General features: G+C 35.6%; 2 protein-coding genes across 5 annotated transcripts in view; one reads left to right on the forward strand and one right to left on the reverse strand.

Moving 5' to 3' along the window:
- Window positions 1–1,471: 1,471 nt before the first annotated feature.
- Window positions 1,472–8,752, reverse strand: LOC144958764 (large ribosomal subunit protein uL10m-like). 4 transcript variants are annotated; one of them, XM_078890947.1, is made up of 5 exons: window positions 8,472–8,507; window positions 7,650–7,903; window positions 6,048–6,223; window positions 5,381–5,517; window positions 1,472–4,634 (listed from the first exon to the last, which is right to left on the reverse strand). In XM_078890947.1, exons 2-5 carry the CDS (start codon window positions 7,857–7,859, stop codon window positions 4,408–4,410), a joined length of 750 nt encoding a protein of 249 aa, XP_078747073.1. In that variant the 5' UTR covers window positions 7,860–7,903; window positions 8,472–8,507; the 3' UTR covers window positions 1,472–4,407. The 4 variants fall into 4 exon arrangements, with proteins under 4 accessions (XP_078747073.1, XP_078747075.1, XP_078747076.1 ...); XM_078890949.1 differs by lacking the exon at window positions 8,472–8,507 and adding an exon at window positions 8,657–8,752 and having other exon boundaries at window positions 2,555–4,634; XM_078890950.1 differs by having other exon boundaries at window positions 2,555–4,634; window positions 8,199–8,477.
- Window positions 8,709–17,386, forward strand: part of LOC144958765 (hyccin-like) — a 15,095-nt gene continuing 6,417 nt past the window's right edge. The window contains exons 1-3 of the mRNA XM_078890951.1: window positions 8,709–8,765; window positions 10,454–10,564; window positions 12,893–13,000. Coding sequence (XP_078747077.1) covers window positions 10,517–10,564; window positions 12,893–13,000 — 156 coding nt within the window. The 5' untranslated portion in view covers window positions 8,709–8,765; window positions 10,454–10,516. The remainder of the gene's footprint in view (window positions 8,766–10,453; window positions 10,565–12,892; window positions 13,001–17,386) is intronic.

A 17,386-nucleotide genomic window follows, 5' to 3' on the forward strand; every position in this document is an offset into this window, starting at 1 on the left:
TTAAAAAAAAATACGTCGGGGTTTTTTTTTTTCCTCCAGAGTCCAGGGCAGAGCAGTGTGTCTACTATGTATTAAACGACGTGTATTATTGGCGGTGGTGGTGGTGCAGAATTATTAGAGGGACAGTGTTTCATCTGTATTGATTCACATTAAAGTCAACACGTTATACATCATCACCAACACTTTCAAAAGGATGCTACAACATTGAAGTGTGTGTGTTCTTTTTACGTGATTATGATCATCATTATGGGGTCCCGATAGCTCAGTTGGTAGATCACTTGAACAAAGGGATCGAGCTCAAGCCCGGATGAATTCGAGTTGTTTTTTTTTTTTCCGAGACCCCTGTCCACCCAGCAGTAATTGGGTAGCCGGGTCTGTTATATCTGGCGGAAAGTTCTTTGTGATAGTCTAGCGTTATATCCAAAGGGTAGAAAGCAATTGCCCCTTTCACGCTATAGAAACCGGGATAAACCCCAGCTCCATGGGCCTTGTGGCTTTGAAGGTCTAAAAGAGAAGAAGAAAAGTGAAAGATGATCATCAAAATCTCTTTATAAGCACACATGTTAAACTCACCTCTATAGATTCGACAAGTTCAATGTGATTCATTTACAATGTTTCTTTTGTCCCTCGGTCCCTTACTTGTTTGTTTATAATTGTTTTACTGTTAGGTCAGTAAAAAAAGAAAGGAAGATGATAGAGGAAAGCTGTAAATATGAAGTTGAAAGCACCGAAGAAAAGGAAGACGGAGGGAGCTGGTTTTAATAGGGAGCAGAAGATTCCATGATCAATCCACATATGTGCCAATTTTTACATTACCTAAAAGTCCCATCCAGACACAAAGAAAAACCCCCTTTATATAGCATAAATTCAAATGGTTACAAAGTACAATATAGTTATCAAAAGATGATTTACGAGGAAAAATAATATCATCTCGCAAAAAAAATGGTACTATAGATAGAATGAAGTTGACGTCACTCAGGTCTTTGTTATTGTTTTTTTTGCCATCCCCGTTTATGAGTAATTCTCACTATATTGTATTAACTAGACTAAAAACGTTTAAGGTTACATATAGTTTTGTGTGTTGGTCCGTTATACTTCCGGATGGAAATGTGAGCTTCTTAGCCAAGCGCATACTATCTGTAAACATGACTGTCTCCTTCCTAGCTAAGGATTCGTGCCAGGGCCAGGAAATTAACTGAGCAAACTCAATCCAGAACAAAGACAGAGCAACATGGAATGGGAAAACAGATAATATGCGGGATAATAGAAGACACAGCAATGACCTCCTGCCCACCGTGAGAGGTAAAAGGACCCCACCCAGCCTCCTGTCTTTCCTTGCTACTTCCCAGTAGACCATTATCATGTGACTAATCGTCTCAAAACGGTATTATGTCGGGGTGACCTTGATGCTTAAAATTCAATCTAATGTTGAACACGTACACTTTGAATTAAGATAAATGACACATTTGAGGACAGTGAGTTTTGATTTTTAATCTTCAAAAACCTGGGCAGCTATAATTGATTTCTTGATAAATAAAGGCTCTTAAACCATATTTTCTCACCATACTATGGTGTGAAATTGGTACCTCAAAGGTGACTTCTCGGTAAAGGATGTTAAATCATTTTTCCCTTCACCATTCTCAGGTGTAAAATAGGTACCTAAAGGCGACTAACAGTTGACTTCTAGGAAAAGGCTCTTAAATTATATTTTCTCACCATAGTCAGGTGTAAAATGGATACCTCAAAGCGGCTCGAAGTTGACTTCCGGTACAAAGGTGATTGTCATACCACAAAACTACACAGCCAACAGATAGATATGAAAGGCAAAACCAAACAAGTTTCAATCTACAACGACACAAAACCACATGGATTGGACAGCAAAAATATGTAGGTCAATCGAAGAGACAGTAATTAGGAGCAGATAATATAACCCCCCCCCCTTCCTTGCATTCTTCTGCGGCTCACAGTGACAGTGCAATTTGACCAGACCAAGACAGATGAACAGTGCTGTGATACTGTTTGTTTATGTTTTTAAGGGTTTTACGGCGATGGCAACACATTTAGGTCACTTCAGCGCCAGTAAAAAGGAAGAAAATGGGATAGTAAAAAAAAAATATAGATAGAAAATGTAAGACAAAGGGAAATGGTTCAAATAGGGAACAGATGTATATGCCAATAGAACACTATCAGTGTACAGTGCAGAGCGAATATATCCACATCTCACTTATAACGACATGGCATCAAAGTCTCATTTTTTTTTCTCCGCTATATAACATATAACAGACGCAGAAAGTGGCGATGGGTTGGCCATATCCTGCGGAAAGAGCCTGTAATTTAACCAAGCAGGCTCTCAAATGGAACCCACACGGCAAGAGGAAACAGGGTCGTCCAAACAGACTTGGAGTGAAGCCTTCACCAAGATTTGTGTGTCTCCAATCCTACCTGGAGTGAAGCAAAGGTCTGTGCCAGGAGCCAAGAGGCATAAGTCAAGTAAGTCAACATTGTTAAATACAGATCACCTATATCGACAAAATATTTACCACAAGACTGCTGCTTTGTTTTTTTTTTGTTTTTAAGGGTTTTACGGCGCTTGCAACATGTTAAGGTCATATCAGCGCCAGTAAAAAGGAAGAAAATGGGATAGTAAAAAGTTCTAGAATTACAAATAAAGCATCCAAGAAAAAGTAAGACATAGGGGAAATGGGAACAAATAGGGATCAGATGTATATTCCAAGAGCACACTATCAGAGTACCGGTACTTAGCTTGAGATCACCTATAAGTCTCATCCAAACACAAGCACAAAATCCAACAAAGAGGAATACACTCAAATGCTTAAATTATAAATTCAAAATAACAAATATAATAATACATAACAGAGAGATGATTTACAAGGAAAAAAATATCATCTCCCAAAACAATAACTATGCATTTGACTGTTTCCCTCCCAGCTAGGACTCCGGCCAGGGCCAGGACAAAACCAAGTAATCTCATTCCAAGACAAAGACAGAAAGCATGTTGGAAAACAGATATAAGGGGATAGAAGACACAGCATGTACCTCCCTGCCCACCATGAGCAAGACTGCTGCATTCCCTCAACTCTCTTGTATCGGCCAGAGTGTTGGCACATGATCAAAAGAGATGCTGATAAATTATACATGCGTTCCACACCAATAGTCTAGGAAATATACAGCAAATCATCTGGCCTTCAAGGTCCTCCAACGAGTACCCAACTTGAAAACCTAAAAAAAATGATGTTCTCTGAATGAAAATGACGCAATACCAATGGTTGCTTTTTGGACACCTGAGCGCAAAGGAAAGTGGGCCAGGTGAAACCAGACATGGCAAGGATCAACGGAAGAGGAGATGAAGAGAAGGTGGGCCAAGTCCTGGGGTTCTCTGTTTCGACTAGCCTGTGATAGAGACAAGTGGAGATCTAATCAAATATTATATCCTTCATTGCTGCCGTACACACAAGTGAGCGTAAAAGTAAAAGACAAGAGAAATGATAAGATATGATGCCATAGAGTAGAATTGAACCCCATTTGTAAAGGATTAAAAAGACCATCAACAGGTAAATCAAAACCAATGAGAGGCTATTAATCATATTTGAAAAATATTAAGAAATTAAATCAATTCTGTGTTGCAGAAATGTTTTATTTTTTCTATATTAGGTATTCACGCTTCACTATTGTTTACTCCTTCATTCATCTTCATTTCACTCTCTCTCTCTCTCTCTCTCTCTCTCTCTCTCTCTCTCTCTCTCTCTCTCTCTCTCTCTCACTCATACACACACAACTCTCTCTCTCTCTTCCTATCCTGTCTTCATCATCTCTCTTACAAACACAGACAAAATCAGATTATTTCCAAAGCATACACATCATCACAAACATCGAGCACATCAAAACAACTTCTATCAATAATGGCTCCAATTTCAACCAGTCACTGTATGTCAAAGTTTTTGTTTGTTTTTAATAAAATCTAATTGAATAAATTACATCCTATAGGAAAACAAAGTGTGTTTGACAAAGAAAATTGTCAGTTTTCAACAGCTTTACCACAATATCAACCCCTTCTCCTTGTAATATTTCAATAATTTATAAAAAGATGGTAAGATTTTTTGTTAAACCTCCATATCTAATTAAATATATTGTTGGTGTCTTTGGCCATGCAAGGGGTTGCTAGAATTTCACAATTTACTTTAAAGTTTTTAACACTTAGAATGACTTTATATATGGTGCTTCCATTGTTGAGGTCCCACAATGACTACTGGTTAAAGTTAAATTAAATTTCAACTATGCAAGCTGCATGCACAAATTTGCACTGTGTCTGAACTAAATATTAATGTGAAATTCTATGTGGTGCTCATGTAATTAGGGATCAGATCCCCATAAATATAGACATATATTTTATCTATCATCATCGACATGTGTTGAGGTGTTAGCTGTATCCTGCTTGGACAATTCTTGCAAGCATCGACTCAATTCCTGTTGATGACCGCCCAGTAGCCGACTCGTCTTACTGGCCGAGGCTTTGAGGATAGTCAGCAACTCTCCTCTCATGATGTCCAAGGGAGGTAACTTGGCCAGGTCCATAAAGGCACTTCGGGATAAGATTCTATCTTCAACAACACCACCTTTGGGAACATAAAACAAGACAGCATGGGTTAATCCTCTCTTTACCAACCATGGTGGCTATGTCGTCTAGTGATTTGACACTCGCATTCCGATCGGAAGTTCCTGGGTTCGAGCCTCGCTTGGTACATAGTTGAGTCCTTGGAAACGGCTCTTTACTCACATTCTCTCACTGTGCTCGGGTGTCAAATGAATACCTGGCTGTTAACAGCATTATCTTTGCTGAGAAAAACTTTGTAATACTGCCTAACAGACGTCATGACTTGTTCTATATGTTATGTGATACTGTTTGTCAGGAACCCTTTGTAAAGCGCTTTGAGCATGTTTAGTGGATACTGCGCTATATAAAAGCTCACAAGTTGTTTTTCTCACCAACCACGGGAAATTTTCACATTTTCTCATTCTAATTTCTTTTGTATATAACAAGAATGTCCCATCCTAAATGTTAAATGTTGCTGTTGGCCAGGGACCCATTGTAAAGCGCTTTGAGCTATATATAATTTGAAATATTTTACCAAAGGAAATAACCGTTACAAAATTAAATATAGGCCTACTTTAATTGGTCCAAAACCAAGACAGCTGGCACGCTGTCCCATTTGAAAGTGAGTAGATAGATAAGATAATTTGTGTAAAAAGTTTTCCCAATGCCAAATTTTACCACCAGGATGTCCGCACTCTGTAATTTTCAACCAAGCTGGATGAGTTGTTAGCATTTTACGACTGACACAACTAAACAATCTTTTCTTACCTAGGAGATGAACCTCTGAGATTTTCTTTAAAACTTTCACCAATTCCACAACTTTGATTTCTTCACTGATGATGTAAGCATTGGTGGAGGCAAAAAATGGAAGAAGATTTTGGAATCTTGTACCCTCTGTGGCTTTACTGAAATAAAAATATTTAGATATATGTATAAATCAAATCGGTGAAGTATGAATGAACATCAATCGTTAAAAAAACAAAATATGTCACATGCAACCAATATAAATCTTTATATTTTCATTTTTTTAAATCTCATGCGAGAAAAAGCAAAAAAAAAAAAAACCCCAAAAAACCACAAAAACAACAAAAATAAAATAAAATCCCCCCCCCCCCCAAAAAAAAAAAAACAAAAAACCCCAAAGAAACCCAAATAAAAAAAATAAATATTAAATATATAAAATAAAATAAAAGTGTGTCACAATAACAAATATAACAACCTTAAACGATATCAATTTTCCTCGGCATCCAGAGCTCAAGACTGTAAATTGTGGAAGGAATTGACAATTGAAAGCCAAAGCATCTCAAATTGGATGATTAGGAAGCAACAGGCCAAACGTAAGTAAGTTATAGTTTTCCATTGATCAATGAAGCAGAGTGTGATATGGCAAAATAAATAAATGAATGAATGCCACACATCATTCTCCAATACCTACATTGCTATGTCATTTCTCATGAAAACCAACTTGAGATCTGACTTCTTCAATTTAGACTGAAAAGCGAGAAAGTCTCTAGGAATCATGGGAAGGGCGTGGCAGATGGCAACCATCTTGTTCTCATTGAACATCTTGACAGCCTGGTTTAATCTGAATGCTTTGTATGCTTCTGATAACTTTGTGGCAGAGGAAAGTAAAAAAAAAAAAGATTGTTATCAAAACAGTTGTAGATAAGAAAATCACAGTTTAATAAATAAATAAATAAATAAATTTTAAAAATCTTTATTCATCTATAAAGAAGATGGGTTTACAAACGTGAATTACAAAAATGAATAAATAAATGAGTGCTTTAAAATATTTTTTAAAACATAATTACGAAAAAAAATATTTGGTAAATAAAATTAAAAAAAACAAACATCTATAACATTAAAATTAATATCAATACATACAAATATGTGATATATCATGGAAATTAGTATTTATTATATAATGTATAGTTGAGAATGGATATAAAGACACTGTCAGGACCGCATTAAAATGTTGATATGAGCGTCTAGTCAATATATCAGTATTTCCAAAAGATGAAAGGTAAACAAATGAAAAATGCAAGATAACACAAGGGAAGTCAATCTGGATGATTTGATTGCCCTTAAATGGCCCGTCTTTAAATTTTATGACAGTTCATTTACAGAGAGATATCTGCATTTTCACTGGCTGTTGTGTTTCATCTCACTGCAAATATCGTTAACCAAGTATGAATTGTATTCTTGTTCGCTTTTTAAAATTTAAAAAAAAGACCAAATATTGCCAATATTGATAGATCGCAATGTTATCATAATCATCTCCTGTTAAAATTAATGTTGACATAAAAGAACTTTATTTACTAATATTACATAGCAAAAAAACCTCCAAAACACAACCCCCCCCCCCTCCCCGCCCCCTCTCCCAAAAAACTGGGGCATTGATGTTATGTCGATATAAGCGTGATGTTGATATAAGAGTTGACAATAAATCTGCTTTGCAATAAAATCTAGATTAAATAAAAATGAATTTCCTATAACACTAAGATCCAATATAGACAGGGCTCAGCAGCCCAATTGACAGAGCACTGGATTTTCATGCAAATAGATTTGGTTTCATCCGACATTATATCAGATTATTACTTTTGCACCCTCTACCGATCAGGTATCTATATAAGGTCTCAGGCAGAACATTTGTTTAAATCTGCAGACTACAAATAAAAATAAATACAAATAACAAATAATTCCATGATGAAATTAAATAACATTCTCTTAAGAGAGATTTTTCTGGAGGGTGTATCTCAAGAAAATAATGAAGATAACCCAGGGATTTAGCGTAGTGCAATGCCACAAAATGAGCAGTAGGAGCTAAATTTTTGCTCAATGAAAAAAAAAAGATGCTGACACCAGGGTCCCCCAGGTGAAAGTGCAATGCCATATTCATTTAGCCTCCAACCCAAATGTCGACAACAGTGCTTAACTACTTACACTTACAGACTATCATTTGGGAATTTGAAAACATGTGCATGCTGGCAATTGCCAGGAATCTGACATCCATGATAAAAATAAATATCAAAACTACCTCTGACTTTTTTCGCTCTTCTCTTCTTTTCATCTCATCAAAACATTTCATGGGCAGTGGTCTTTGGTCAGGAGGGTAAATTGGAACTGTAACAGCATCCAGTAAACGCCTTTCTGTCCCTGGCACAATTGGCCGTTGTATATTTGGTTTCCTCAGTAAACGAGCTGATGTAGTAAAACATCGAATTGATCTTGTATGAAAGGATGCCATACTTGATGGATGAGTCTTGATTCACTACTTGATGAGAGTTGGAACTGTAAAGAATAGATACATAGTAAGACTTTACCCCTCTCCAACAAACTGTATAGGACCCTCCCTACACATTAGGAATCCCAGAAATCTAATGAAAATAAAGCAGAAAAAAGATCTTGAAGGAAGAAAACCAATGAAATGAAGTGACAATTTTTTTTGCAAAAGCCTAAAAATAAAAACGACCCCACACCCCTCTAGGATATCCAAAGTTACTCAAAAGTGGAGCTCATATGTAATTTCATTAGTAATAGTAATGTATTTGTACCTATTCTTTTATTTTATACCAACAACATTGACCTTGACTTGAGTTTGAGTTGAAATGATCACATAGACGGCGTCTATTCATTATCTCCCCAGTCCCAGTCCCAGAGCAAAACGTAAGAAGATTCAAGAACTTCAAGAAGAGAAGACAATCGTTTCAACAGTCAAAATAAATATCTATAAAATTAAAACGAACTAGGTTGGCCATGTTATATTAGAAGCAGACAGAGATATCGAAAAGCGGAATTTAAGGCGTATAAGAATTAATAATTAACTGGTATCTAGTCGATGCATTATAAGAACTTTTACCTTCAGGACGCAGCCATATTTGACAAAAACAGGAATATATTTGAAAGTCGTAATTTCAAAACAGAAATAAAAATCTATCATTAGATAAAATCCACAATAAATCATTGCTAAATTTTAAATAGTTTTGTAAAAAACATATGTACTTCAAATGATCAAAATGAACAACATTTCAATATAAAAATTACACCCGAATTGTTATGCATTTATTGTCGTCAAATCGCTAGTCATCTTGTTTGCGGATCATCTAATGTCGTCGACTGCTGCGATACGAAGTTCTTGTTGCCTTGAATGAAGGTAGACATCAAACTTTCCAATAGTTTTTCAAACAGTAATAATTCCATGGGCAAATGCACTACTTATAGTTCTATGAACATATTTTTCTATCAATTTTAATGACTGAAGAGGTAAATTATTTCGGTCGTCCAACAATTATCAGTGTCTTCCTCCTCCTCATCCTCTGTTGTGTTGTCACTGAGACTGAGTCACTGTCATTCTGATTCCTCGTCCTATGCTGGGTTAATCCCCCGTCTCCGCCCCCTCCCGATGATTACCAGCTGCAACACCTTTTTATATATATCTCTATATTGGGATAATGTAGGAATTGGCTTTACATCTAATAACTGGTTACGGGGAGGCACATACAACAGCAACATCAAAATCAGTGTTTTCACTTCGACTGAATTCCAGTCTCATCTTAATCAGATTCTCATCAGGCTAATCCGTTTCGTAGCTCGTTTTTCTGACCTGATCTGATGTTGTATCACTATGAATCTGAACAATCTCTCTGTAACTAAAAATAGAAACACTTTTCATACACAATGCCAGTGGCCAATTTTGACCAGTGACTATCTGACAGCCCTGGATAGCATCGTTTTTCTATGTATCCGATGGCAACGGTGATAGGTTGGTAAGCATTGGCCGGTATCGAAGTGATCTCATTGGCAGTGAGTAGGCTTCTTATCGTCTAAGAGTACGAGATGACAATGGTCGGAAACAATATTGCCTATTTGGCTAGATTGATTGTATCAAACATTGGTGTAAACTGCCGATTATTGCTATATCGATGTTGCTAAACAGAGGTCTTACTAAAATTTATCTCACTATTTTGGGGTTTTTATTAGTAATAAGATATAGCAAAGAAATCTGGACCAGAGGTTACAGTTGCTATCCAGGGGTTTTCATTGTATTATTCAAAATTGCTTTTGATTTAAAAATTTGAAGCTGTGTAACAATGGTGTAAGAGTAAGAACAGCAACAATAAATGCTTCTCCAGTTGTGGAACTTATTCCTCTTCTTCGGTGTACCTAACAAGTATTTTAGAATTGCACCCTTGTGTGACTACTCTATATTGACTGCCTATTAAGATTGGGTAAAGTTAAAGATGACCTTTATAAGTTAATATCTATGGCTTAACTTCACATTGTTTAACTTTTTTTTTTATGTACAGGACACCTCCAGCTTTTCACGTATTGTGAAATAACTAGGAAAACAATTTGTTCTAAACAGAATGCTATAAAAATTCTTATCATTTTGATGGTTAATCAGTTTTGAATAGTTTTCCATACATTATGAATTAAAATGATTTTTGTGGGAATCTGATGTCTTTGATGTATAATGAAAAGTACTTTAGATGAAATATACTTGTGAGGTGCCATTGACCACATGAGTAATGATGTGTGTTCAAAAAGTTCTAATATTATACATTCAAGAGTTGATATTAATAAATATATGTATTATATAAATATAGTTGTTGTTCCATAATTTTCGACATCTCTTTGTTTCCATTCATCATGAAAGCTTTAAAGTTATTCCAATATAATACATTTTTATTCTGACTTTGATTTGCGTCATAGAAATATTAAGCCTTGTTAGATAAACTTTATGCTTCATCAAAAATTGCCAGTGGAATACATTTAAGGATAGAATGTTCATACTTTAATATAAATGATTAATATATATATATATATTTTTTTTTTCTTCAGTTGATGCTCGAACAAATGTCAAAGAGAATGTCATAGAAAGTATCTCCTCTAACACAAGAAATTATGAAGATGGTTGATAAGGATATCAAGGAATGGCTGTCTAAATACAAGGTATTTAATCATATATTTTTGATACAAATATGATATGAAGAGTGCTCGACATGTTGACAACGACAATGGAGCAAAGTAATAGGAATTAACCACAATTTCGTAGTTTGTTTATATATCGATGATGACCAAAGAGGCCTGAAACTTTGATGTAAACAGGACTTCAAAATTATGATTTCCTAATTAATACAAGGCATGATATGCAGATTTTTGTCAATATCTGTAGATTGTGTTGCTTTTGGTATGTAGTTTGACACTTGGCTTTGGACCTGTAGTTCCCATTTATTCCTTGGAAAAAAGTTCTTCTTTCACATTCTTTTACTGTATTAAAGTTTAAAATGAGTACCTACTTGGCTGTTAACAGCTTTGCCTCTATCGAAAAAATGTTAAAAGGCTTTATAGGCATCATTTATTGTCCTACTTGTTTAGTGTTGCTGTTGACTTTGGCAACCTTGTAAAGTGCCATGTGATTTATTTAATATTGCACTACATAAAAGCTCATTTTCTTTTCTTTTTTTTTTTTTTTAAAGATTATTTTTCATTCTGATTTGTTGTGAAATTTTTTAGACAATTATGTCAGTTGCATCTAAGAGATCTGTCTGTAGTTCACTTTTGAAATAAACCTTGGATAAATTCTGAGCACTGGCCCTCAATTTTACTTTCTAAATCATAATCATCATCATCTGGTGCCCTGCATGCCTTTCCAACCCTATCATTGTGCCCTGATGGTTTCCACATTACTTCTTCCTTGTGTCCAGTTCCTAATGTTGCCCACCAATTTCGTCCTCTGTCTTCCTATTTCTTGCTTTCCATCTATCATTTCTGTTGTTACCAGCTTTTTCTCGATCCCCTCTCTCCTCATCATATGGCCAAAGAATCTTGCTTGTCTTCTTCTTACTTTAGCAAAAAGAGTTCTTTTGTATCCTGCCACCTCCAGTACCTTTTCGTTTGATTTTCTTTCTGTCCAGGATTATATTCTCAACATACGTCTCAAGAACCACATCTACATAGCTTCTATTTTCCTTTGCAGTGTTGTGGAGATGGTCCATGTCTCACACCCATGTAATACAATTGGTTCTATATAGCACTGCAGTATTTTCATTTCTGTGGGCATAGCCATTCCTCGGTTTGTGAGCATTGATCTCATATCCATGAATTCTGCGTGTGTAAGAACTATCTTGTTTTTAATGTTCCCTGTGCATTTTCCATTTTCTGTAATTATTGCTTCCAAAGTATCTAATTTTCTTGATCTGTTTTAATTTCCACCATTTACTGTTACTGAACTTCTACCCAAATCATAATAACATTTAAAATACTTAAGGTAAACTCTTTTAGTAGCCTGAAGATAAACTGCTAAATTTTGTCATTTTACTCTCTACAATTTTTTATTCATCTGTCACTGCCACAGCTTTCTCTTAATTTCGGAAATTTCACCATCTACACACTTCTATAATTTTGTTTTGCTCCACTAATTTCCTTTGATTAATCTATAAATCATATGTTTCTGTTGAGAATAGAGCTTTAGCATTACAGCTGGCTTGTAAAAAAACTCCACGGAGTTGTGTGTCTCGAACCCATGACCTCAAGAAGTTGAGAGAGGGACTCAGTATAGACACTCCGTTTGAAACCATTTTTTTTTGGTGTGGTGGGTGGCATTGACTGCATAGTGTCCCTCTCACGGCCAGGCGGAGTTGTCGTATTAGTAGGTTGCGGGTTCGAGCCCCCATTGTCGCTAAATTTTTATTCTCTGTTGTCTTCTGTTACTTTTCTACTCACTTCATTTTCTATAAATCCAGACAACACTGTGGCTGTTATTTTATGAAAAAGAAAGCCTGAGTTAAGTTTGTAATTCATGCCACAAAAATTGTGATATTTTAAATAAGTTGTGTTCAATCTTTAAGCAATGGTTTTCAATGTTTCAATCCCCCCCCCATCCCTTTTTTAAAAAGTTTCTCATGATTTAATTCATTAATTTACCTTTTGGATCTTTTGAGAACTAAAGTTAAAAAAAAAATTATCATACGTCACTCTTTCTGTTTTCTGTGACAAAACAACATTTTCATTTTGGTCAGAAATTTTTACTTCATGCATTGATGAGATAAATGATTAGGACCCCTACGTTGTCATTGATTTTAACTGAAGATTTGTTAGAAGTCATACATCAAGTTCACACACCCACACACATAAACAAGCATCCTCAAACAGAGGCAGTTATATACTCACACATACAGACACTAACACACATACAAATACACACATATGCACAAACAAAATGAAGATGATGATTCTGATCACATTGTAATGACAATCTATTATCTTCCTTGTCACCAGAGTTTGACAGAGAATGAAGCCCAAGACTTTGCTTTGTCTTCGACCAGCAATGGCCATCTCATCAACGCATTATTTAACCTCTTTGAAATAATTCCTGGCGACGTGCAGGTAAATCTGTCTTTGAATCTTTTTATTCCCTTTTCATTTCTGACATCTGACATTTGAATAAGTTTACAGCGCTTACATGACCCTTTTGCTCATGGGGACTCACACTATTTCTGGGGCAGCATGGCTCAGCAGTACGGTCTTTCCTTCGTTCACAAAAGGTACAGAGTTCGAATATCCACTGTGTGGCTATGTGGTCTTGTGGTATGACACTCGCTTTCGGATCGGAAGGTCCTGGGTTTGAGCCTCTCACTCGTCGCAGAGTTGTCCTTGGAAAAGGCTCTTTACTCACATTCTCTCACCATACTCAGGTGTAAAATGAGTACCTGGCTGTTGACAGCATTGTCTCTCTAAAAAAAAATTGTAATATCGCCTATCAGGCGTCATGTTTCGTTCCACATGTTACGTGTTGCTGTTGGTCAGGGACCCCTTGTAAAGCGCTTTGAGCACATTTCGTGGATATTGTTCTATATAAAAGATTTTTTTTTTTTTCACTGTGCTGTGTGGCCTTGAGCAAGTCACCTCACCCTAGCTCAGTTTGTGGTGATGCACTGCGGCTGATGCCTGGGTTACCAAAGACAAATTTCCCCTATGGGATGAATAAAGGGAACTTGCATGGCATCACAAAAACGGAACATCACCAAATTTCACAAAACTGAGCACAGGTGTCTAAATATGACATAAGACATAAAGGTGATTTTGTGGTTATGACTCTGCAACATCTGCGGAAGGTTTTTGAGAAATTCCAGAAATCCCGGAATTCTGTGGATGCGTGGAAGATTTTCAGCATTGTGTCATTTATAAAAGCTGGAAAATATTGTGACTTCAGTTTGTAGAATATTGTTTATAATTGAAACAAAAAAACAAAACAAAACCAAAAAAAAAAAAAAAACAACGAAACAAAAAGAAATTCAAAACAAAGTTAAAAAAAAAAAAAATCCAATAAAAAATAAAACCACATTTTGTAACTCTAATCAATTTGATTTGAATAAAAAAAAAACAACAGATATGATACCAGATAATGATGCTGGGTCACATGCAGAGAAAACTAATTGGGCTGAAACTTACTGGTTTTCTGTTCTGGTTTAGGTACATTTAGACAAAGCATATTGACTGAAACTTTAAACATTGTATGATTGTTCGTATTAATGAATGGTATGTACTTCAAACTTTAACGTTTAGAGTTCTGCTTCAAATCCTCGGAAAAATCGTTCGTATCAATGTTTTTGTCTCAAGGAAATCGAAATGGCGGCGGCCTTGTTTACTTCCGACACAAAAGTGCACCACTAATTTTATCTTATTTCGCGATTTGTTGATTGAAGACCTATCCTTCGATTAATATTATATAAAGCGTATGATGATTTAGAATTACAAAGAGAGGCATCAAAAATAATAAACCATCCTGTTGATGAAGTAGAAAGAATTCATGGAAAAGCAATAGAAAGGAAAGCATTCTCAATTACCAACAATAAAAAAACATATTTTATACCATGAATTTGATCTTTTGCCATCTGGGAGAAGTTTTTGTCAGATTAAATGTGGAACTAACAAGTATAAATCAACGTTCGTTCCATCAGCAATAAAAATGTTGAATATTTCATATGGTACAGCAAAACCAAGGATTTATGCGTTGACTGATTGACTGATTAATTTGTTTAATGTTAGGCTAGATGAAGTGACCAATTGATAATGATGATAATATTTGGTGTTGAATTGCCAAGAATGTAACGAATTGAAAATGAAATGAAAATGTTAATGTTGTGTATGTCGCATGCGTGAAAGAAAGAGAGGAAGAGAGAGAGGGAGAGAGAGAGAGAGAGAGAGAGAGAGAGAGAGAGAGAGAGAGAGAGAGAGAGAGAGAGAGAGAGAGAGAGAGAGAGAGAGAGAGAGAGAGAGAGAATGGTAGGAGTGAGGTGTCTGTTCAATGTTATAGTTATCATATAACGTTATGACAAGTGTAACAAAATGACAAATTGCCATATTTATGGACAATAAAGATCTATTATTATTATTATTATTATGAAAATTTGTTGTATACATTCATACACACTATAATTATTTGGTTGTCTCCCCTATGTCATGAAGACTGAAAGATCACGTTCTGATTATGAAATACAAGTTACAACTTACATTTAGAAAAAGTAAAGAATTATAATAGAATGGAATAGAGGCTCTATTTTAAGTTATGAAGAAAGATGATGTGGACGTTTGGGATTTCCCCTTTGTCAACAAAACACGATGTATAAGACACTAAAGAATGAGAGACGAGAGGATGATGTTGTTTAGGCAAATGATTTCATCTCTTCTCTCGTTCGTCTTTAGTGTCTCATTCGTCATGTTCTGCTGACAAAGGGGAAACCCAAAACGTCCACATCATCTATTTTCGTAAATTAAATTGAAGCTTCTATTCCAGTTCTATTCTGATAAGACAGGCTGCTTTCTTGGGGGGATTGTTTTTCTTGAAAAATATAGGCAAAAAGGCAAATGTCATCCTACGATTTCTCAAATGTAACACAATCAAGATGCCCAAAATTGAGCTTTTTTTTTAGCTTTTATATAGCGCAATATCCACTAAATATGATCAAAGCGTTTTACAAGGGGTCCCTGTCCAACAGCAACATTGAACATTTAGGACAAGACATGACGCTTGTAAGGCGATATTATATTTTTTTTTTTGGACAGAGACAACGCTGTTAACGGCCAGGTACTCATTTTACACCCGAGTACGGTGAGAGAATGTGAGTAAAGAGCCTTTTCCAAGGACTCAACACAAATGTCTTCATCCTCATCCTCTCATGTTCAATATTTATCTTTTTTGATGCAGCGACAGTTCACAATGGAATTGACTACCCTTGTGAGGAAATTTATAGGCATTAAATTGTCCCAACTATTGGGTTTCCTCTGTGGTGTAAAGGTAGCACGTCTGACCCGTAATTTGGAGGTCGGAGGTTCGATCCTCAGTGGAGGCTGATGAATTGAAATATTTAATCTATTGGTTAAAAAGGTGTATTTGTAGTTCATAACAAGATAAATGAAAGGAGTAGAGAAGTGCCAGAAGACACAGATACACACATACAGTATTACACACATACAATATCACACACACACACACACACACACACACATTAACACACACACCAACTAACTTTATTAACACATTCTACCTTTCAATAATTTTATATTATTAACACTCATAATTTCGCCTCCAACAGAGCTCGTTATGGGGGGGGGGGGGGGGGGGGGGGGGGGGGGGGGGGGGGGGGGGGGGGGGGGGGGGAGGAAGGGAAACAACTACTGAAATTATAAAATGTAGACGTACTGTTACTGATTATGTCCCCGTTGTTCAGTCCAACATCTCAATTTGAAACATAATAATATTATATCCAAAACAAGCAATGTGGAAATAAAAACTATTTGTGGGCGACAAATATGTTCCGTTCCGTGGGAACAATTTGATTGAGTAATCATTTGATGTCATTTCTGCCTGTGTAGATTTTAATCACTTCTCTGTTAAACAAAGAATATCAACGTCCCTCTCGTATGGTCTTTCAATTGGGAATTATAACTATTTTGGGAATTATAACTATTCACTGCTTTGATTTTTTTTTCTCTCCGCCATTGTTGTTTTTGTTTAAGCTATTCACAACTTAAAAACATGTCTTGGTGTGGGTGATAAAAACTTTTGTAAACTGATAGCCTGACTCTGACCATGGCCATCGTAAACTTATAGCAGACCAATACACAAAACTATGTGTAACCTTGAACGTTTATAGTCTGGTTAATGCCGCTTTGTGAGAATTACTCGTATAATAAAAAAACTCATATAACATTTATCAAAGTATGAAATCCAATTGAGGATAAAGAGTAATTCCAACACCAAAAAGATTTTTTTAAAAATGCTATTAATCACAGCCTATTCAACACAGCTGCCTTTTAGGCGCATTACACACAAACAATCACATGCAGAAAAAAAGTGAAATATACTTACCAAATCATGATTATGGGTTAAAGACTGATAAGACGAAATCATTTAGGTGCTTTTGGTAAGAACAAATAGCAAAAATAATTAAAAATAGTCACCAATTATTGCCATCATATCATAGCATTTAATGATTTAAACAATATTCATTACACCTTACGTCAAAAACAAATCTTAAATTCTTTGACTCTCGATCAATAAAAGTTTTAAAACGATATGTAAATAAATATTTTAAAAAAAGAAGAAATTTTATACGACATGATAGGAACGGATCTAAAAACTAACCAAACCCCCCCCCCCCCCCCCCCCCCCCAAAAAAAAAAAAAAAGAAAAAAAAAGGGAAAACAAAAACAAAATTCAACAAAAAAAAAAAAATAAAAATAAAATAAACAACCTTTTTTTTTGTTTTT

The sequence above is a fragment of the Berghia stephanieae genome, chromosome 13, assembly GCF_034508935.2.
Source record: "Berghia stephanieae isolate SIO BIC M18660-M18661 chromosome 13, UCSD_Bste_1.3, whole genome shotgun sequence".
Classification (NCBI taxonomy): Eukaryota; Metazoa; Mollusca; class Gastropoda; order Nudibranchia; family Aeolidiidae; genus Berghia; species Berghia stephanieae.

Bases quoted from the DNA above. Each gene is read 5' to 3' on its own strand.
- LOC144958764 (XM_078890947.1), bottom strand. From the start codon at position 7,859: ATGGCATCCTTTCATACAAGATCAATTCGATGTTTTACTACATCAGCT. The intron at 6,224-7,649 runs GTAGTTTTGATA...TCTGCCACAAAG, and splicing joins AAGAGCGAAAAAAGTCAGAG to TTATCAGAAGCATACAAAGC. The intron at 5,518-6,047 runs GTAGGTATTGGA...TTTTTATTTCAG, and splicing joins ATGAGAAATGACATAGCAAT to TAAAGCCACAGAGGGTACAA.